Raw genomic sequence first — 24,409 nt, 5'->3', positions numbered from 1 at the left:
GCAAAAATTTAATAATTTTTCTCAGAATATTGGAAACCTGTGACAGAAAACGAAGTAATAGATGAAAAATTGTGAGAATTTATCGTAAGAAGTGATGAAAGTGCTTTTTTGAAATACATTTTGTGTTTTAAGTTCAGTTTTTTGGATAAAGTATGGCTTCTATAACATTTTTAGAAGAGATATTTAATATAAAATTTAAAAAAAATATGAAAATATTTAAATTCAATTTTTTTTAAATATTTTTTAATTTAATTATTTTAAAACTTCAGTAAAAATCAGTAATAGAACAAAGATTTTTATATTTTTTTTAAATTTTAATAAAAAAAAATTGTCCTTCATAAAAAAAAAATTAATTAAAAATTTAAATTAATTTATAATTTTACAAAAATTAACAAAAATATGGAGATTTATTAAAAAATATCAAATATTATATTTTTAGATTTTAATTAATTAATATCAGTTAAAAAGTAAAATTTAATATTTTTTAAAATTTTAGTGAAAAATGTTTTACTTCGTTAAGAAACTTATTTTTAATTAATTAAAAATTTAAATTTTTGAATTAATAAATTTATTTGTTAATCATTTAATATATTTTTTTTTATTTTTAATTTATTTTTTTTTAATTAATTTTTATTTTTTTTAAATTATATTTTTATAAAAATATAAATTTTTTATAATTTGATTTTTTTTTATTAAAATTTTTTTTAAAAATATTTTAAATTTTATATTTTTTTTTTTTTTTTTAAAACAATTTTATTTTTTTACTTTAATTTATTTATTATTTTTTTATTTGAAACAAGTTTAAACCAAGGTTCGATTTTTTTATCAATTTTTTTTTAAATTCTAATAAAATTTTCATTTTTCTTTTACAGTTTTGATATTTGAAAACAACTCGAAGCCAATTAATTTGGATTTTACAAAAAGGAACATTGCCAATTTTTTCGCAGACAGCCTTTAAATCTTTTTTTTTGAAAATTTTGACAAAAAATCACTTAAAAATGGTCTTACCTTCCGCCTACAAGTAAACTATTGCCATCACGTAGCACTAATTTAAAGTGATCGATTGTTGATTCATTCCCTTGGAATTTCGCCACGATATCGGATCCTGAAAGAAAAAAAAAGAGAAAAAAATGCTCCGTTAACAATCTGTTGATACAAAAAAATGGTTAAATGTTTCAATTTCGACTGAACAAGAACAAACATGGACAACGACGAATAAGCGAAGCGACACGTTTGACACATATTTAAGGGAATGGAAGAGGAAATGTTAAGGGAAATTGTAGTCAGCTACATTTTTTTTTCTTTATTTGCACTACATGTTATTTATTCGTAGTTTTTTTTTCTGTGCTCCCGACGACGACGACGATGTTGGCGAAAACATGTAACGTGTAGATTAAAACAAACAACGAAAAAAAAGTTGTTATCGTCGGTTGTTATTTTATGACCTTTTCAATTAATCAATTTTGCGAATGTGAGGATTTTTGTGGCGATTTTTTTCTTTTTTCGTAAAGGAAGATAATTTCAAGGTTTAAGAGATAATTAAATAAAAATCCAAGGAAATTGGATATTTTATTGTGATGGTTAAGGAATGGATTTTAATGAGGTAAGTTCTGATTTTGATACATTTTTTTTTTAAATTTCAATTTCATTTTATTCAAAAATTTCATTTTCAAATGAGGAGTATCAAAATGTGAAATATTGAAAATTTTTCAAAAAATTTCTAAATTAATTTTTTTTTTAAATTTTTTCTCTAAAATTTGTTTAAATTTAGAAATTAAAAAAAAAAGTTTTAAAGTTTTTTAAAATAAAAAAAATAACTTTTTAGTATTCCTTTTAATTTTGAGGAGTACAAGAATGTGAAAAAATTACAAATTTTTTAATTTAAATTTATTTCAAAAATTAAAACTGCAAAAAAAGTAAAATTTGGCTTTAATAAAATTTTTAATTAATATTTTATTTTTAAATATAAAATTTGAAATTAAAAAATATAAAATTTAAACTCAAAAATTAATGAGGAGTATCAAAATGTGAAATATTGAAAATTTTTCAAAAAAATTCTAAATTAATTTTTTTTTTAATTTTTTTAACTTTAAAATTTATTTAACTCTAAAATTTGTTTAAATTTAGAAATTAAAAAAAAATAATTAAATAAAAAACTAAAGATAACTTTCAAAATTAACCATTTTGCTAATTCAAACATCTTTTTCCATTTCTCTGTAATTACAGACAGCATTTTTCCATTGAACGATCGAAGAACGACCGAACGAGATAATTATTCGATAAAAGTCGAGAGCGAAGAAGGCATTGCGCAAACAAAACACTGATAACAAGGAAACCAAGACAATAAAATTCGTTCGTGATAAAAATAGACAATGGGATCAAACAGAACTTGTCCCTTGTCATGATATCACATTTTCCCTCATTCCCTCGAAGAACCACTCGAAGAAGTGAAGAGGACAAGAGAATTGGTTGTTTCAAGTGAGCGGCAAATTTATTTGTTACTTTTTTTTTGAAACCTTTTTGATTGATTTTTCATTTTCTTTCAGTCAGTCTCCCAAAGTCAGTCCAAAAGTTGTTCGTGCCTTGAATTAATTTTCGGAAAAAAAGCTACTAGACGATTTTAATAACGAAAAAAAAATCCATTTGTTCAAAACAAACAACATTCCATTCATTCAGCATTAATTGGTTTGTCTGAGTGAGGAGAAAAAGGCATGACAAGACAACAAAAATGATGTCCATCATCCGTTTTCTCGTTTTCTCTCTGTTTATGACTTGTTTGGACATCGAATGACGTCGGCAACCGGCAAAGTTTTTTTTTTTATCTAAAATGCAAATCATTCGTCGCACACAAAAGGGACTCGACTCATGAGTCATTTCGCATCGGAAGCCACCATTTTATCTTTAAATGAACGTCGTGTCGTGCAGAATGAAGTTCAAACCATTTTCGGTGCGTTTTTTGCTCCAATTTGTATGCAGTTGGCATTGCCACACGGGAAAAACCGAGAAAAAAAATGGAAAGTGTGCGGCATGAAAAGAGACATTCCTCGAACAATGCCATGGAACGATCCAAAAGGGAGATAAAAATTGCCGATTGAAGTAAAAAAAAAGTCACAAAAAAAACGTTTTGTTTTTTACAAGAGACTTGTAATTTGTGATGATTTCGTATGCAACGAGAGACACTTCTTGCTTCGTTGCTTGCCACATTTACAACAAGGCGCACAAGTGTCATTTGTCGACGACGACGAGCGATGTTGGCAAAAACATGCCAGAAGGAAAGTTTTACAAAATCGATTTTTTTTCCTCTCTAACTTTTTTTTTCTCGTCATTTGCAACCCTTGTGGATATATGGAAGTTTTTTTTTGTCGTCAGAAGCAGCAGCAGCATCATTATCATTTTTATCATCATCATCAACAACAACAACAACGAAAAAATTAGTCGAAATCTGGATAAAAGAACGCAAGACGGAGAAATTTATCGATTTATTGTGAATACGATGCGTGGTTTGGTGTCATTCCCTCGTTTTAGGCACATTGCAATGATTTTGGCAAATTACAATTCAGTTGCTGCTGCTGTTGATAGACGGTGAGATTTTAATTAAAACCTGTCGATGTTAATCAATCTCTGTCACTGAATTTTGAACAAATTAACTTCAAAAAGTAATTATCTTAATTTTTTTTCAGATTTGGCCTACAAAGTTACGCAAACGTCACACGAAATGAGGTGAATATCCCGATTTATTATTTTTTTTTGTGTTTTTTTAGTACAAAGAAGGAAAGAGGAAGAAACAACGAGAGAAAAGAAGGAAAAGAATCGCAACGCTTGACAAATAATGCAAATTTTCTACGCCTCGTTACATGCGGCTTCCTCGAGAGTGCGACGGTTTTTCCTTTTTTAAACTTTGTCGTTCGTTGTGAGTATTCTTTGCTGTGTTTATTTTCATACATGCGTCTATTGAAATTTTTCTTTTTTTGTTTTTTACATTTTTGTGCGATTTTATGAGAAATAAGAATAAATTTTATTTTGTTTCAGCAAAAAATAAAAATATAATTTATAATAATAATAAAATTAATATAATTAAATTAAAAAGTAAAGTAAAAAATAAAAATAAATTTTTAGAAGCTTTAAATTAATTTTTTTTTATTTTTCTTTAAAATTTAGGCTTCTATAGTTTTTTTTAAATTTTATTTTTTTATTTAATTATTTTAATTTTATTTTAAAAAAATAATAAAAAATTGATAAAAAAAAAATTAAATTAAAAAATAATAAAATAAAAAAATGAAATAAAATAAAAATTAAAAAATAAAGTTAAAAAAAATTAGAAGTCTAAAATTTAAAAAAAATAGTTTTGACTTCTTAAATTTTTTTTTTTTTTTTTTATTTTTTTTAAATTTTTTTTTATTTTATTTTTCAATTTAATTTTTTTATTTTTAATTTAATTTTTTCATCAATTTTTAATTATTTTTTTTATAAATTATTTATTATTTTTATTATTAAAATATTTATTTATTTTTTATTTTTTGATATTTTTTCAAAAGGTGTTTTATTTTAAATCCAAACCAAGCAAAAATTATTTAAAAAAAAATCCGTGAGACATTTTCTCACAAAATCACAAAAAAAAGTAGAATCGTCTCATAAAAATGAAAGTCAAAATAATTTAAAGTGAAAAAAAATTCAAAGGAAGAAAAGAATAAACAAACAGAAATAGATACAATAACAAACGACGACGACGACAAGTGAAGGCAGCATTGAATGTCGACAACGATGAAAGACATCTTCAGAAGGGAGCTCACATATAATTTAGCACAAAAAACACGACAATTTACGGAAAAACCATCCCGGAATCATTCGAAGCAAAACGGAATAAAATGAGCGACAACGACAAATAAAACGGCAAAGTAAGCATAAATATACATTTTAAACGACGGCACGCGGGAAAATCAAATGAATTGTATAAATAAGATTAAGATATTGATATCAGCCATGAGCCGCCTTTGTGCTACGGAGCGAGTGTATTGAGATGAGAAAAATTGGATTACGATTCACTTGCGCGAACATTTAATTTTTCATTTTGATTGGAAAGTTTGTTCATGTTCCCCACAGTTAAAAAAATACGAAAAGGGAAATTCGATATTGGTTAAGAAAAAAAGCCTTCAGCAGAATTATACGAAGTTTGTTATAAAAATTTTATTACAAACAACTTCTTTCTTCTTCGTTTTCCCTCATTTTCTAAAAAAGATCATTTTACCGAAATTTACCTGAACTTATGTTCGTCTCTAAAATGAGGTAGAATATGTTAAAATAAAAATGAAAATGGGGAACACCTTTTAGAAGTGATACAAAATTAATTTAACAGTTTCATTGTTTCTGGCCAGCAGCCAACCGACGAATGTGAACAATAAAGGGGACAAACTCGTATTGTCTCGTATGCATTTTTTTTTTGCACGACGACGACGACAACGGGTGTGCAATTTGCATCTAAATGGCCCGAGTTTGAAAGGTGCAATAAAATTTTTGGAGGAAAATCAATACTGTCGAGACAATATGTTGTTTATTATTAATGGAAAAGCGGAAGAAATTTAGATCAGATTTTCACAAAAGTAAATCCGTTCCTTTTCACAGCATAGATTTAATGTTTTAAAATGTATTTTTATTTATTTATTATTTATTAGATGAAGGATATTTACGGAGGAACATAAAAAGTGCGGTATGTACGTAAAAAAGTCACTTTTATCAAGGTTTTATGAAATTTTCTTTTTCTTTTAGCCATAAAAATGACATACAACAAGAGCACCTGCTACCAATCATGAGAAGGGTGTCTATAAATTGAGGTTTCAAGAGGTTTATGAAAATTTAACTTTTTTCAAGAGAATCATTTTCTGAATTGTTGAAAATATTTTTTCATCAAAAATTTAATTTTAAAGTTTTTTTTAATTATTTTTTTTAATTTTTAAATTAAAATTAAATTAAAAATTAATTAATTTTTATTTTCTTTTAAATTAAATTAAATTTTTTTTAGATTATTTTTTAATGAATTTTCATATTTTTTTTTATTAAAATAATTTTTTAAAAATATTTTTATTTTTTTTTTTCTATAAAAAAGCATAAAATGCTGAAAATGAAATTTTTTCATCAAAGTTTTACTTTTTATGATCGATTTTTTTAAGTGAAATTTTATTTAAGAACTTTAGTTCTGTAAATTTTGAAAAAAATCTCATAAATTTTTATACATTAAAATTTAAAAAATTCTAAATTATTTTTTTAAAATAAAAAATTAGGTAAATTTAAAAAAATAAATAAATTAAAATTATTAAATTTTAGAATTAAAATTAATTAAAAATTTAAATTATAAAAAATAAATAAATTAAAATAAAACTTAAAATTTAAATTTATTTATTTTTTTAAATTTAATTTAATTTTTTTAGATTATTATTTTTAGATAAATTTTTATATTTTTATTTCTAAGCTTTAAATCCACAAAAAAAATTTCATGTCTTCCCTCTTTTGCCATTATTTGAGTACCGAAGCGAAACACGAGAGCAGATCAATAACCAACGAACGTCATCTCAGTACATTTCCTCTTGCTTTTATGGATCGTCGGATTGTTATTATTTCGACAAAAGGCGAATAACATTACTAAGCTCCATTTCTAATATTAATATTATTATAATATCAAACAAACACACAAGCAAACACAAAACCGAACTATATGGAAAACCCATTTAAGACTTTCTTCTTCTTTTTCTAAGCACACTCACACGACGAACGAAGCAAAGGAACGTTCGAAAAAAAAAACATAAAAATCCATAAAAAATAAATATCATTCCCCTTTTTTTATTATAATAAATATATTCTTTTCCATATTCGGCTTGTTCGTTGCTGCTGCTAAGTAAATCGTTTTATCATTATTACGAAGACAAAAAAAAAATAATTTTTTTATTATTATTTCTTTCAATCAGCACACTCACAATTTTTATTCAGATTCACTTCACTTTAGCGTCGTTCAAGCTTTTTTTCAAGTTGAATGCGTTTTTCTTTGTCATTGGAGGATATTTTCTCTCCTGACAAAAAAAAAAAATGATGGAAAAAAAAGATGAAGAAGAAAAATGAAACAAACATCCTCGCAGAGCACAACAATCGATTTTGTTACGACATGCGGTGCCGAGGATGCGATATATTTACATACGAATGACGATTGTGAGGAGTTTTTGTTTCGCAGCAAGAAAATTTTGTTTCTTAAGAAGATTCAAAATTGCAATTTTGTTGAAAAATGATAAAAAGTTTTTGGTAAGTATTAATATTTTTTATTAAATTTTAAAAATATTTTAAAATTAATTTTTATTATTTTTTTAATAAATAATTAAATAAAATAAAAAAAATAATAAATAATTTTTTTTTTAAATAAAATAATTAAATTAAATTTAAATAAATTTTAAATAAAAAATTATTTTTTTTAATATATTAAATTTAAAAATAAATATTTCGTTGAATTTAAAATTTATTTAAATTAATTAAAAATAAATTAATTAATTTTTAATTATAAATTTAATTTTATTTAAAATAAAATAAATTTTATAATAAATTTAAATTATTTTTTATTTTTATTTATTTATTTTTTTTATTTTTTTTATTACCTAATTATTTAATTTTTTTTTTTTGTAAATTTTATCGCAAATTTTTAAAAATACGAGAAAAACAAATTTTTCACACTTCAATGATAAAGACATCTCTTTTCCATCGTCTGTGGTCGTAACACAACCAAGGAATGTTTTTTTTCTCGAACCGAGAAGAAGAAAAATGTTGTACAGCAAAATATTTATCTTATCGTATATTTTTATTTTTATTATTTGGTAACAAACATTTCTCATCTTTTCCTCTTCTTTTTAGGGCAGCAGCAGCGTACGGGAATTTATTTGTTTAGACATTGTAATAATAAATCGGATGATAATCGGATGCATTTATCGTGACAAGTGATTGGATTCAGATTTCATGCGCCGCCATTTGCCCGGATGTGACCCAATAACACCCAACTTGAAGATTCCAATTTATCAGCTGTCACTTTTTTTTCAATGCTGTTCGTTATTTATTTCGGAAAATCCAATCCGTACACTTTGTAATTGATGTAATTCAGCATGTTCAACAAAACGAACAAATTTAATAATAAATTATTCAAATACAACTGCAACGTGAAATCCGAGAGCGAAAACACACATGAGCGCATCTAAAAATAAAAACTGCCCTCCGGCTAAATGTTGAATTAAATTTTAAGTGAAAAGTAAAGTGTTTTTGTTCGTAACGAAGCGTCGGACATGGAATCTGAGTGAGAGAGGGAACAATAACAACACAACAAACACACAAAGCAAAAAGAGTGGGGTTGGATGTCCTTTTGATATATAAATAAATAAATTTTATATGTTTACTTTTTTTGCGCTCTCTCTCGTTTCACTTTTTTTCTTGCCTTCTGTTATTTATTTGCGTTCATTCACGAAAATGTTCTCTTAATTTATTCAAAACATTTTCAAAGTGTGTCTAATATAATGTTTCGACAACGAACGACGACGACGACGACGACAGAGGGCATGTGACAAGCTTATTACGCGCGCGGTAATAACATGAAATTATGTAGATTTAACAGAAATAATATAAATACTAATAGAATAATGGAATTATTTAAATAAATTTTAAGGGAAAATATGGTTGAGTTAAGACTCGCAGGGGAGGGAAGTGAAGTGAGAAGTGTTGTTTGAGGGCAGGAAAGTGCATGGATTTGCCAAAAGTTTGATTTATGAGTAATTTGAGTTTTATTGAACTGAAAATTTTTTTTTGAAGAGTTTTCTTTTGATAAAATTTTAGATTTTTTTACTTTTCGAATTTAAAAAAGAAATTTTTTTTAAAGAAAAATCATTCTTAAATGAAATTGTAAATTTTAATTCAAAAAATAATTTTTAAAGCAAATATTTTTTATTTTTAATTTAAAAAAAAATAAATAAAAAAATTGAATTCATAATAAATTTTTTAATAATTAAAAATATAATTTATTAATTTTAATAAAAATTTATAATAAAATAAATTAAAATTTTTTTTTTTATTTTTAAAATTTATTTCAATTAATTCAAACCAAGCATATTTTTTTATTTTTTAGATTAATAAACAATGACATTTGTAACAATTTTTCAAAATTGCGAGAAAAACTCAATTTTTTGAAAATTTAATTTTATTTTATTTTAATTTATTTTATTATGGTTTATTTTCATTTTATGAATTTAATTTTTTTTTTATTTTAATGTTTTTTATTTATTTATTTTTTTTTTTAATTTTAAAAAAAAAAATATTTGCATTTAAAATTTTTTGCTGAATTATAATTTACATTTTGTTTTTTTTTTATAAAATAAACATTCCTAAAATGAAAAATAAAAATTATATTTGTGACAAAAATTTTTAAAATAAAATTTTAACTAAAAAATTATCTTTTATCACACAAAAATGTTCTTAAAGACTCAACAATGCCAAAAAATTTGTTCAATAAAACATTTCAAGAGAACAAATTTAATCAAAAAAATTGAAAGAAATTCTTCTGTTACAAGATTTACTTAAAAGATTATCATTAATCTACCTCGAAGCCATTTTCTAAACATTTGGGCCCCCGTTTTTTTCTAATTTCCCATCCATTTTTCGGTACTCTTTACTTTTTGCATTTAAATACCCGATGCACCCGTTTTACGCTTACTTTTCATTACATTATTGAAATTGATGATTTTCAGTATGCGACTCACTTTTTTCATTACAACAAATTCCACATGTACTAACTACGTCATTTTGTAAAATTAAATAACACAAAATAAAATACATGATGGGAAAAGAGGGTCATTGAACCAAAATTTATGTATTTTCTCTGTGCATTTAATTTTTTTTCCATTCTTTCCTCATGTTTGGTCTCATTGTTGTGTCTGTCTGATGATCAATGATACTCTCTGTGACAAATTCAAAATTAAATTACTCTCATGGGACGACATTTTATTAGTTTTTGATATTATTTTAACTAACCCGACGCAACGTTGGATGTGAATGACGTTGGTTTTGTCAGTCACAGACTTTCTTTGCGACTTGCTTAGAAAATGTTTGGAAAGTAATTTGTCTTAATGCACGACGTTGTGCCTATTATAATTAAATTCATCATTGTTTGTAAAAGTAACAAAAACTATTTATTTATTATTATTACGTTAGTTGCGAGTCGAGAAACGGCAAAAGCAACCCCTAAACATATTACGGGCAACGTCGCAGTCGATACACGGTATTGAAACTTTGTTGTTATTGCTTTTTGAAAATCTTTCACGGAGGAAAAGTTTCCAACACAAACAATCCCCTTTTGCTTTGACTTGCTTCTTGTGTCGTTCGTTCGATAAATTTTCGGCAAAATATTCGGAAACTACTTGAAACTAAAGATAATGTTGGGATTTGTGCATTTTTTCCGTATGGCAAGGGGGCGTCAAGGATTTTTTTTTGAACAAAAAATGTTCATTTTGAAATTTTGAGTTTTTTTAAATTGTTCATTTTGAGATGAACATCTGAAAAAAATTTCATTTTTAGAATCTCAAAATGAATTTAAGAGAAATAAGTTCATTTTGAGATTTTAAAAATGAACATCTGAGTAAAAAATTTTCATTTTTAGAATCTCAAAATGAATTTAAGAGAAATAAGTTCATTTTGAGATTCTAAAAATGAACATCTGAGTAAAAAATTTTCATTTTTAGAATCTCAAAATGAATTTAAGAGAAATAAGTTCATTCTGAGACTCTAAAAATGAATATCTGAGTAAAAACTTTTCATTTTTATTCAGAAAATGATCCAAAGAAGAGTCTTAAAACAATTTTCTTGAATCAGGTGAATAACTCGAGCACCCCTTGTTTCGCCTTGTACACATATATCATTCACAGAACATTGAACAAAACGAGAAAACATTGCACAGAGCAGCGCAACAAAAACAACAACAAGAATATTTATGTACAAATACATCACCGACACTCAACGTACTAACTCAACGCAGCCCGAAAGCACCGAAGAAGGCATGTTTGGTCGAATCTGAATCCTTCTTAGCAAGTACTTGAAGCACAAATCTGCGCATGCGTCACCTTTTTTTGACAAAAAAAAAAAAGAAAAACTAATTGATGTTCATTCTCATCTCGCACACAAAACATTCACACGAACAAAACGAACAATTCTGAAAAACAAAATTTATTCAATACTTTATGAGATCAAAATGGAACAAAAACTTTTTAAATATAAATTGGTTTGATTTGAGCTTAATTCGAATGGTAAACCGCATTCTGTACGTTCGTGTGTGTCTGAGCACGTTCGTGCAAACAATTTCCCAAAAATGAAACGTATATCAATTTTTTTCTGCCTCCTGTGTTCCCTTTCCTCGTCGAGCACAGACTTTTCACTTGGAAACCAAATAAAGTTTTTAAATAATAAATACACACGATGATGACGACGATGAGCAAACACACACACTTGAAACAATAATTCCTCTCTACTTTTTTTTATTGAGGTTTTTCACAAGCTGTGAGTTTTTTTTTTGTAGGTGAATAGAATAAAATCTAAAAAATAATAAATAGAACAACCCAAAATACAAAATGAAAAACAATTACTTTGCTTCCCAATTTTATTTTTCAATTCTCAGATGATTAATTTATTTTTTTTAAAAAAGGTACGACAACCACAATTTGCCGAATTGAATAGAGTTGAATTTTTGCAGGGTTAGCAGAAAAAAATAACAATTGAAATTTTTTTTTCAAAATTTAACGAAAATTGATTTTCAAGCAACTTGAATTTATAAATTAATTTTTAATGTAAAAATTAAATTAAATTTTTAATTAAATAAATAATTAAAATTAAATGAACTAAAATTAATTAAAAATAAAATAAAAAAAAAAAAATTAAATAAAATATTAGAATATCAGTAAAAATTAAAAAAAAAAAATTTTATTTAATTTTATTTTTTTTTTTTTTTTTTTTTTTTTTTTAATTTAATTTTATTTATTAAATTATTTTTTTTATTTTATTTTATTTTATTTTAGTTTAAATTTATTTTTTTTTTAAATTAAAAAAAAATTTTATATTTAATTAAATTAATTTTTAAAATTTTTTATTTAATTTTTAAAATTATTAAAATTTAATTTAATTTTTATTTAATTTAATTTTTATTTTTTTTTAATTAAAATAAAAATTTTTATTTATTATTTTTTTTATTTAATTAATTATTTTTTTTTTTTTATTTTTTTTTTTTTATTTAATTTAAATCAAATTAAAATTAATCTTTTAAAAAGATTTAAAACTTTCCATTGAATGTCAAATTTCGCCAAAGCAGATTAATGAAATTTGATTGTTCGCAGACAAAATTCCATGAAAATGTACTTCACCTGATTATTATTCTTCCCTGTCAACTGTCGAATTCAGTTCCATCAACTCATTTGGCTGATTATCAGATACTCGAGTTGCGAACTTTTCCACAAAAAAAATAAGCAAGACAATAAACAGTGATAATAATAATAATAATTTTCGTTGTTTTTTCCTGATTTTCTTCTGTCTCCGTTTTCAGAAGCGAAACAAACGTAGAGAAAAAGGGCAATTTTCATTTTTTTTTCTTCTTTTCTTACTTTGTGCCAAGTGAGTGTCTTGTCAAGTTTGTGTTTGTCGTCGTCCGTTTTTCTCCTCCGTTTATTTGTTAATAATAATAATTTTCAATTTTCTTTCCCTTCTGTGTTTTGTCTTTGAGCGCCGCCGTGGTTATTTCGTCGTCTTATAAATAGTTATTATTGCACAAAGGAGAGACAAAAGTTCGGTCTGAAAAGAACCGAAAGCCAATCTATGACGAAAAATAATGCTTAGACAACCAATTATTTTGTATTGTGTCTGTTTTGCGGTTGTTCTGGTCATTTTGAGGAGCAAACGTAGGAACGACACAGAAATATGAGGTAATAAAAATAATGAAAGCAATCGTTTTCAGCACTGAGGAGAGGAAAGTAATCAAAAGAGAGGGCGGCGAATGGCAAAAATATCAGTGATGGAGATCAAAATTTGATCAAATTTGGATTTGGGATCTTTTTGGGGTAAGTTTTTTTTAAAATTATTTTTTTCACGAGAATCTATTTCAATTAATTCAAACCAAGCAAAATTTAAATTGAAAAAAAATTATTCAAAAAATTATTTAAAAAAAATTAAAAAATATTTTTTAAAAATTATTAAAAAATATTTTTTTAAATTTAAAAAAATTTAAAATTTTTAAAAAATTTTTTTAAAAAAAAAATTCTTTGAATTTTCTTAAAAAAAATTCTTTGAATTTTTTTAAATTTTTCTTTGAAGAAATTTCTTTCTACGTCTCTGAAAATCATATTTAGTTATCGGAGTTTGGGGACCAAAAAGAAAATCTACAAAGGGAGTGAGATAGTGAAGAAAATTTTTTCATTAACGAAATTACTTACGAATAACGTTCCGAGAATTGCTCTTATCAGTTATACTTTGCTTACCTAAAAGGAGAGAAAAAAAAAAAAAAATCATTAAAACTCTGTTGAATCTTCCTTTAATCGATAATAAAAATAAAATTTGAACGGTATCAAACTACAATCGAAATCGATTAAAATTTCATTCTCGCTCGCACAAAAATTAATTGAAAATTTCCCCAAAAAACGTCGGTCACTCAGCAATTTTAATAAAATAATAAATAAATTATTTATCTACAAATAAATTTGTTATTATTTTTTACTCACACACAAAATTTAACATTGGGCGTGTGTTTCGTATTATTTTTCAATTTAATTCATGTCGCCGTCGCTTATCCATTTTATTTTAATAACAATCAATAATTAATACGAGCTCCCCACAATTCATACCCGTTTTTTATCAATTGCAGCCAAATCGCTTACAATAATTCTGTCATTTCAATTTATTAATTGCTTTGACTTCCTGATAAGGAGGAATTAACGACCATAACGTGATCTCGCTCGTTCGTCATTTGTCGTTGGCTGACTCGCGCGCCATCCATTGTGTGTTCGCGATGTGTGTGCTCACGTAAATTGACACCCATTCATCATAAATAATAGTTGACGTTGGTTGGCATGGACATAATCACCGTTCTCGTCATTCGTTTTTTTTTTATTTTTTGTATCATGATTTTTATGGAGGTTTGCGAATTGTAATTTTTCCATTTTATTCAGTTTTTTATGGTTTTGAGGATACATTTTCGAAATTTTCGAAATATATTTATTCATTTTCGAAAAAAAATAAGTTTTCGAAGATGATTCTCAAATTTTCGAAAAAATTTTAAAATTTTCGAAAAATACTACATATTAAATTATTTTTTTTTTAATTTCGAAAAAGTTTTTGATGTTTTCGAAAGATAATAAATATTTTTTTTTTGAAAATTATTTTTTCGAAAAACTTCATAAATTTATTTTTTATTAATTTATTCAAATTTTTAAGAAAAAGATTTTTAAGTTTTGGATTTCGAAAAAATATTCGCAAGTTTTTCGTTGAAGCTTTCGAACTTAAAAAAAATTCTTTCGAAAATGATTTTTTTCAAATTTTCGAAAATTCGAAATTAGTTTAATTTTATATTAAAAATGCATTTTTTAAAATATTTTTTTATTTTAATTTTTACAGCTTTGATGATGTCATGTCACTCGTTGCTTTATTTTAATGAAGGGTCTAATCTCGTCGCACGGTTTCATTTTCCTAATTATAATTGGATCAAAATTAATGATTGTCCGTAAATCACGTTGACTTCTCGTTACACGAAGATTCTTATCTAATGCCTAATTTGTTGCCGCAAAACTACTTTTCCATTCTTCAAAATGAAACAACGACCAACAATAAACTTTTCTGGATCATTATTCCTCCTTTTATTTAGTTTCCATCCGAGTTCTCATTAATTTTTTACAATTTTCATTTTTTTTTCAGGGAGCAAGTTATATAAAAAAAAATCATAAAACAAAAGAGATAACGTTCACGAACAAAACTCATTTAATTTTTAAATAGACAGACAGAAAGAGCGACTGAACTGGGCAATATCCGCTCCGTTTTGCGATAAAAAAAAAAGTTTTCCTCTGTGAAACATTTTCCAAACTGCAGCAACTCGACGTTATGCAAACACACTCAACTCACTGATTTTTCATGTCGGTCTCTTTTTTTGTGCAAACGGGGCGCCGAGTGCGGAGAGAGAGGGAAAGACAGTTCGTTAGTTACAAACACTCGAACGAATAACAAACAATGTAAAAAAAAAAGTGTAACGATTTTAAGCTCGTTCAGTGCTTTGCTTGCTTGCCAAAGAAGAGTAGATTATTCACTTTTATGTATTATTATTATGATTATAAAATGTAAAAAAAAAGTCGAGGCAACGGCAAAGTAAAAGCAAATGTGAGAAAAAAGCACGACCGACCTATAATAACAAGCGAGCAATGTGATGCTGGAACATTAACCAACGACAAAAGAAGAAGTGAAGGAAAAGTGCATGAACCGACAATGAGCGAGAGAATGTGACTTTGTGTCATATCGCATCTATTATCATTATCTGTTGATCTTGTTCATTTTGCAGTGCGATGGGTGTTGTGCGGAAAGGCCTTTTGTTTGATGATTGCTGCACCAAAAGATGTCAACGAGAATTACTTAGGGATCGTGCAAAATTGGATTTTGGGTAAGATTTTTGTGAAATTTTGGTTTTTTTTACATTTTTTGAGCTCTATTGTAATTTTTTTTATTTTTAAACGAATTTGTTGTTATTAATTTTTAACGAAAAAATTTTCTTGAAAAATAATTTTAAGTTTAAATAACAAAAAATATTTGAAAAAAAATTTTTTTATGCTAAAAATTATCAAAAACAGTAATTTTTAGGCAAAATTTTATTTCACTAAAAGATTATATTTAAAATATTTATTAAATTAAATTAAATATTTAATTAAATTAAAAAAAAATAATTAATTTTTTTTATTAAAACAAGAAAAAAATATTTAATTTAATTTTTTTATTTTTAATAAATTAATTAATTTATTCAAATTAAAAATTTAATTAAAATTTAATTTATTCAATTTATTTTCAATTTTTTTATTTATTTTATTTTATTTTTTTATTTATTTATTTAATTTTTGTATTATTTATTTAATTGGAATTTAATTAAATATTTTTATTTATTTATAATTTTTAAATTAAAAAACTCATCAAAGAAACTTGGAAATTTTTTCGTAATTTTAGAATATTTTTAATTTTTACAAAGATTAGGTATAAACTTTTTAATTAATATTTGAAAAAAAACATTTTTTTAATTTTTATCAATATAACTTTAAAAAAAAATTTTGTAATTTTTTTAAATTCTATTTTAATTTTAATTTATTTTAATTTATTTTAATTTATATTTATTTTTTAATTTAAATTTTCAACTTCTAAAACAAATTTATATTAAAAAAAATTTTTTATCATTTTTTTACTTTTAATTTTTTTTATTTATTTTTTTTTTACATAAAATTCATTTAAAAAATCTTTTTCAGTTAAAAAAATTGAACTTTTCTCTTCAAAAAAAATTTTTAACAATTTTTTTCAGGACCCTACCAAAGAAAATTGAGCACAAAATCCTCTTTCCCTACTCTACTTCCGATCCTCTTAAAAACAACTTGGATGACACACATACGCGTCAAAGAAGCCTCTCATAACACACACCCACAGCAGAAAATCTACGGAAAATTGTAGATAAAAGTCAACAATTGCATAACACTCTCTTCAGCATTCTTTTCTCGTTACGACACGATACGCTGCCGACGACGACGAGAAAAGGAAAAGTTTGTGCACCCTCACACATGAGGACGACAACGACAGCAAAAGAAAGAAAAAGACAAACTATAAAAGAAGAACATTTTTTTCCCTGAGATTAAGGAAGCTTATATATTGTATGTTTATGTCTTTCTTTCTTTTTCTGCATTTTTCTCTACTTTTTTTTCAGAAACGGAACTGAAACGCAATGCTCGACATATTTTCCTCCTTTTTTTTGTAGAAATGTGTTTGGACGATGCGATGGAGAACGACGATAACGATAATAACGAGCAAGATGATGGCAAATGTTTACTTTTCGCTCTGAGAGCTTCAACGGAGAATTTCGCATGAACGAAAGGAAGGCAAATGAGAATCAAGGAGATTGTCATCAAAAGACAAATGTGTGTGATGTGAGGACAGTACTTTAGTTATAGACTTGGCTCATGGCAATTTTTATTCCTTTTTTGTCTCGACGACGACGACGTTGCATTGCTTTACCGGTAAATAAAATAGAAGAAAAAAAAATTTCTTTGAGCAGCACAGACAAAATGAAAAGCCGTGGAATCAAATATAAAATTTCAAACATGATAATGAGGTAAGCCTTTTTTCATCATTTCGCATCAACTCGTTACATATTATGATTATTTTTATTATGTTTGTTGTGCGCTGCTTGCAGATTCCCCCGAAAAATCCTTTTTTCGACATAAATAGAGTTGAGCTTATCTCGACTATTTGATCGTCATCGTAGCGCAAGCAGCAATGGCAAAAAGGAACATAAAAAGATACAATCTCTTTTTCGTCTTCAATCTCCCAAAAAGCTCGTGTGAGTCGTGCATCGATAGAGTAAGAAGAAAACCACGCCGCCTGCCCGATAAAGACATGAAATTTATGTTGCTCGTCTTTATTTTGCTCAAACATACATCAACAGGGTTCGTAAAAATATATTTTTTTTTAATTTTTCACTTTTTTGTACTCCTCACATAAATAAAAAAATTAATTATTTTTTTTTTTCTCCAAATATAATTTTTTTCTTATTTTGAACAATATAAAATTTTGTGAAATGTATAAATCTTTAATATCTTCTGAGGAATACTAAAATGTGAAAATTTGTAAAAAAAAAATTTGTACTCCTCAAATGAATTTTTTTTATGTTTTTTAAAATTTTAAAATTATTTAATTATTTTTTTTAAATTTTAAGTTTTTTAGTAATTTTAAAATTTTTTTACTTAAAATTGAAAAAAAAAATAATAAGTTTTTTTATATTTCAAATTTTTTCTTCAAACATAAGATTTTATGAAATTTTTCATTATATTCAGAGGAGTACAAAAATGAGAAATTTTTTTATAAAATTAATTTAAATTAAAATTTTAAAAAAATAATTATTTTTATTAAATTAATTTTGTTATTTATTTTTATTTTTTTTTACTATTTTTTTATTTCAAAATTTTAATTTTAAAAATATTTTCTTTTAGGATTTTTTCCGTACCCTGCAAAACACACCCATGCGAGCCAAACAAACTGAAAAAGGACGTGAGCTTGAATGATTTTTGCCTAAAAAATATAATTTCGGCTCATTATCCCGCTCAGTTTATTTTTGCCTTCCGTTATTCAACCAAAACTCCGTTCGCTCGTCACACAATAAATGACATCATTTTCATCTTAAATGCGTTCGTCGTATTTCTCTCGTCATGTATGAATTGGAAGAGATCCGAAAAGATTAGAGATACGTCGCTTTGGGATTAGAACATGACATATCATGGCATCATCTTGTTGTTGTTGTTGTTCCATTTGAAAAGAAGTCAAAAAATGGCAAAAATGGTGAAGGGTGTAATTATCTATAAATTGATTGTATTGTTAATATAAATCGTCCTGACTTTTTGTATGCCATGCCACTCGACGATGATGTCGGGGGTTTCTCGAAACGGATGAGGGTAATTGTGCGATGACGAATGAATTCTAAATGATTTTGATGGAAAATAATAAAAAAAGGGATCTTGTGTAATTTTGGATTCAAGTCGGATTTTCGGAGAAGACAAATTTTAATTGCAACTATTTCACAACTTTTGACACAAAACTATTTGTAACAACTTGACGAATTTAACAAATTTTACAATTATTTCGGTTTACAATAGTTTTCGGGTTGGCAAAAGAAAAACAAATCCCTTGAGTGTAATTTTTGTCTTATTATTACTAACTTCTGTCTTTCTCTATTTTAGGTTTTGGCAGTAACAAACAGTGACGGATTCATCCTGACAACAAAGCACGAAACTTGTTCAAAAGTTGGAAATCCATTCCAATTAATTCAAACCAAGCATAAAAATTTTTTTAACAAAGACCATATCCCTTAATTTATATTTGCATCACAAGAAAAACGCAATTTGGGCCAAACTCGTGAATAAAAATGTGAAAATTTGTCGCCATGCCGCAGTTTATGGCTCACTCGTTACATATTTACTTCCTCGTAAAGCAAAATTTTCTAATGTCGAGCAATTAAAAAACTTTTTTATAACTTGTTCATTTTTTCCCCGAGTCGAATTCTCCACAAAACACATTAAAGTGTGTCAACAACTTTGAAACAGCAGCAGCTGGAATAAAATAAAATAAAAATGAAATGGAAAATACATCAATTTCCTCGACGTTAATAATAATATTTTTATTATTATTTACCACTTCACTCTTTTTTTTATTATTTCATCATTTAACGGCGGTATTCCTCTGTTTATGTTTGAAATATATCGTGGTAGTATTTAAAAACAGTAGGGAATAGTCGTTCGTCGTCATTCATTTTTTTTTCATCGTTCAGTGGCGTGCAATGATGAAAAAAAAATGTTGAAGTGAGTAAACACATTAACGTTATTATTTATTTTTATTTCATTTTTTTTTTTATCAAAAAAGTCCTTTTAAGAATTGTCCTACTGACATTCATAATTTTTTTTTTTTGCTTTCAAGATTTTTGCCTTTTCATCATCGCACGCTCATCAACGGGAGGAGGCAAGTAAGGCAAACATAGACGATGCTTGAGCAAACGATACAATAGCAAGCAAAGAGGCAACACCCTCAAAACACATTCGTTATCGGATACTTATCACAAAGATCGACCGAGTGTCGTTTGTGGAACGTTGCATGAGATGTAGAATTGTTTGTGGTAAATTTTTGAATTAGCGAAGGGGAGATTTTAAATGCTTATTGCGTTATTAAAGGTAATTTTCTTATTTTTTTTTTTTTTTTGAAAAGTTTGTTCAATTTCTTTGAAATTTTGAATTTTTTTTTTTCATGAAAATCAGGATTTTTTTACATTTACACACAAAAAAAATTAATATTTTTAATTTATATTTATGAGCATTAATATAATTAAAAAAAATATATTTTTTTAATTTTTATTAATTTTTATTAAAATTATTTTCAATTTTTTTAATAACATTTTTTTAACAGAATTTTCTTCTATTTATTTTATAATTATTTTTTAAATTTGTTTTAAATTTTTAAAAAATATTTTTACACATCTTTTTACATTTTTAATGAAAATTCTATTTAATATTTTTTTTTAATTTTTGATTATTTTTATTTAAAAGAATTTATTCAAAACCTTTTCTTTTTTTTTTTCTTAAAAAAATTATCAAATTAAATAATTAATTTAAAAAATTTAATTAAGTAAATAATTTAAAAATTCAATTAATTAATCAATTTATTTATAATTTAATTCAAAAAAATATTTTTTTTTTATTTTTTTTAATTGTCAATATTTTTTTTTAAATATTTTTAAATTAAATTTAATTTTTATTTAATTTAATTTAGTTTATTTAAAATTATATTTTAAATTTTTAATTCTTTTTAATAATTAATTTTCTAAAAAATTTTAATTCTCTAAATTTTATTTTTAGATGACGTTTCATATCAAATTCAACTAAAAGCAACATCTTACGCCATAAAATAAACAGTAAACAAAAATAGAAAGAAAGAAACCACTTCAATAAAGTTTAAGTACTTGTTTTCATGATGCACTCCGGTTTTTCAACTTGATTGTGAAATGAAAAATATATGTTTACATTTTTCATTCTCCTCGGCATTCATTCATTCTGTTCCATTCATCTCGTATTGAAACACACGAACGAACGAACAACTGCAGCAGGGGTAAAATTGTCTAAAAAATCATCATTGCGAAGGGCGAACGAAAAATTCGTAGGGTGCAATGGATACGATTATTCCCGATTATTTATGGTGTTTTTATGGTAATAACTCAACTTGTAATTAATTTGAAATTTTAATTTAATGTCTTTATCATCCGAAGCAGCACCTACGATGTCACTGATTTGATTACTTCGCCAATCGATCGCGCCTATTTTAACACGTGTGCGTTAAAAAACCGCTAAATATTTGCGCTCGTGAGTAATAAAGTGCTATTACGATCCATTTACGCGAACCACGAAAATACGAGACGACAAATGCGAGTGAGATGATTAAAGTAAAAAGTAATGAAGTCGAGTCTTTTATCCCGAAATAAAAGTCTGTGTGGCGAAATAAACATGAAGGATATAAATTTTATGCTTTTACATGTGTTTTTGTCGTTGACATCGTCGTCGTCGTCGTTGTAGAGTCGAAAATATTATTCATTTTATTACCCTTTAATATCAAATAATACAAAACACGAGGATGGCGGTGTGAGCACACGCTCAGAATATTTTATCATCACACACACACAACACAACAAGGCAACAAAATATTATGATGATTATGATGATGATGGCATCAGGATGAAATTGCTTCCAACAAAAATTTTGAGTGTTTGAAAATTTTTCTTTTCTCGACAGCGCGCAACGTTTTTTCCGTACATGTGAGTGTGCATTCGACATACTTTAATGTAAAGTGACATTAACATCATCATGAATATTATTTTAAGGAGGAATCTGTTCCGAACACATTTTCTACCAGAAATGGATAGGGGGATAGAAATGATCGAAAAAACAGCAAAAATGCGGAAAAAAATTCCTCAACTCGACCAAATTTGCGTTTCAACAAATTTTTGAGGTAAATTTTTTTAAAAAAATTTTAGCGACACGCCCAATAAAATTTTGGAAAATTTATGAAAAATATGGCAAAGATCAGATAAAAAAAAATTAAATTTGGTAGGTTTTTCTTAACACTTTTTTTAAAATATTTTTTTTAATTTTTTTTAAAATATTTTTTTAAATATTTTTTTTTAAAATATTTTTTAATATTTTTTTTTAATATTTTTTTTTTTTTTTTAATATTTTTAAAATATTTTTTAAAATATTTTTTTTTTTTTTATATTTTTTAAATATTTTTTTTAAATATTTTTTAAATATTTTTTTTTTTTTTTAAAATATTTTTTAAATATTTTTAAAATATTTTTTTAAAAAAATTTTTTTTATTCAAAATCTTCAGTGAAAAAACAAATCTGGCAATCAAGCTTCTTTACTCACAATTCAACAAAATTTTCAAAAATGAAATGAGCATCACAAACAAGAACCAACTTCTCCAAAACAAATCCCTGAAAATGTCAATGAGCTCCAAAAATTATTTTAAAAATTTTTCATGAAGATGTTCCCGCAAAAAATGACTCTCTGACGTGACACAAAGTGATTTGAACTGTTAAGTAAAAGTGACATCTGTCACTCAGTTGCTCCCTCGTGACTGTTAATTACTTAAAATAAAACAAAATACGTGAAGCTTCACTGAACAAACTGAACTGAGTGCTGCCAAAAAATAATGATGGCTATTGTCTCATCGAACATATGGGGGAAAAACAATAAAGCGTGAGGCGTGATGCAGATCAAAGAATTCTATTGATTTTCCGTTTCCTCTTCCTTTCTTCAAACACGGAGACTTTATTTTCAAGTACACTCGAAAAATGGATTTTTGCTCATTATTATTGTCTTGGAAATTTGACGCTTTAAAAAAAATGAAAATTTTTAATTAAAAATTCATTTTAATTTATTTCTGAAGTGGGGACCGAACGATCCTTATCCCATATGGAAAAGTACTATATATATTTTTCATATATATTAAAATATTCATTATTATGGATTATTTATGACAAATTTATACGGGCGGCGAATTGAAAACGAGTGCAAGTCGACTGAATCAAATGGCGATTACTTGACCCCTCGCAGTTGACTCTGAGCAAATAAACTCAGATAATCCCTCTTTTTTGAATAATTGATCAACCATTGCCCTTCTGAATTCGTTTCACAGAACGCAAGAAGAGCTGAGGCAGCAAGGATGCTAATTCCATTGAATGGAGAACAGAACAACTCCCTCAAGATATAATCATCGCATGTTACTTTCCATATTAAACCATTTATCTCGTCACTCACTCCATACCATTTTTCCAGCAAGTTCAGAAAAATGTTGTTGTCTCGCTCGAAGGAGGATTCACGTTTTTTTTTGCGTGCTTTTATCTAATTTTTCGGAATTCAATAATGATAATGACGAGACGACATGACGGAGAACGAGAAGATTAGCGAATATCAAGATTATCAAATTTAGTAACAAGACATGTATGTAACGTGAAATTTTGTGCCAAGTCATGAAAAAATCGATACAGAGGATTTCCCCCCATCTACGAAAAAGGAAAATTTATCAAGCCATTCTAATTTATTCAAACCAAACAGGTCCAACTGATGGGAGCAAAGAGCAAATAATACCGACACAACATTATCTCGCAATTAGATTGTAAATAAAGCGTTTTATCCGTTTTCTTCCGCTCCTTCTCCCCTTTAACGCCCGAGATATTTACACAACGAGAAAACGAAGGAAACGGAGTTAGTTAAGGCGATACACGGATTTTCTCTCTTGTGTGCCTCGAGTGAATTACAACAACATCAGCGACGAAGGTGTAACATCTTTAAATGGGAAGAAGCATCTTTAGTGATAAGAAAATTTTCCGTGATGTGCAAATTAATAACGGGAAAATTTCCCGTCATATCGTTTACAACTCGATTTTAAAGGTTGATGTAACTTTCATGTGCTATATGAGAAAAAGAACATGGGGTGAGATAATTGATAACTTTCATAATTTTGCGGTTGATAACGTTGCCCGAACCGTTCGTGCCTTTCAAAGGATTCCCATTCATGCTCCATGTCAAAAAGGAGAACGGAAAATAATCATGCGCTTTGTATCTGACCGTAAATAAGAAGAAGAAAAAAAGGACAAGAAATCCGCTCATTCCCTTTACATGACAAGCAAGGCTGGAATGTCGTCGAAATAAAAACGGGTAGCAGATAAAAACATTCATCAATCATAAAATTACCAGTGTCATCCTTCTGCCTTGTCAAGGAGAATTCTTTCCAACGACTTTTTATTCCCAAGATTAATCTATTTTGCGTTTTTTCAAAGAAAAAGTCTTTTGATCGATTTTTGGCTCGTTGATAAATTTTCTCGTGTCAGAATTGTGAGTGAGTTGTCAAACGCTTAAAATTGTATTTTGTCGATTTTTCAAGAGTAAATTGGAAGTAATGGAAATAAAAATCAAAATCAGGTAAAAGTTTTTCACGCCCTATTGCATTAAAAAGAAAAATTTTATGAGAAATTTTCCATAACAAAAAATATTTTTTAATTTTTTTTTAATTTTTTATTTTTTTAAAAAAGAAAAAAATT

General features: G+C 26.1%; 1 protein-coding gene across 5 annotated transcripts in view; it reads right to left on the bottom strand.

The window, feature by feature from the left end:
- LOC134828374 (semaphorin-1A) overlaps nucleotides 1–24,409 on the bottom strand; it is a 51,814-nt gene that overhangs the window by 10,676 nt on the left and 16,729 nt on the right. For all 5 annotated transcript variants that reach the window (XR_010161898.1, XR_010161899.1, XR_010161901.1 and 2 more), the window contains one exon: nucleotides 1,009–1,105. Coding sequence is in view for 1 of the 5 variants with exons in the window: in XM_063841324.1 (XP_063697394.1) it covers nucleotides 1,009–1,105 (97 nt within the window). In the remaining 4 variants the exon portion in view is untranslated. The remainder of the gene's footprint in view (nucleotides 1–1,008; nucleotides 1,106–24,409) is intronic.

Source organism: Culicoides brevitarsis, chromosome 2 (assembly GCF_036172545.1).
Source record: "Culicoides brevitarsis isolate CSIRO-B50_1 chromosome 2, AGI_CSIRO_Cbre_v1, whole genome shotgun sequence".
Lineage (NCBI taxonomy): Eukaryota > Metazoa > Arthropoda > Insecta > Diptera > Ceratopogonidae > Culicoides > Culicoides brevitarsis.
The sequence above is the reverse complement of the archived record's forward strand: the minus strand, read 5'-3'. Positions and strand labels throughout refer to the sequence as shown.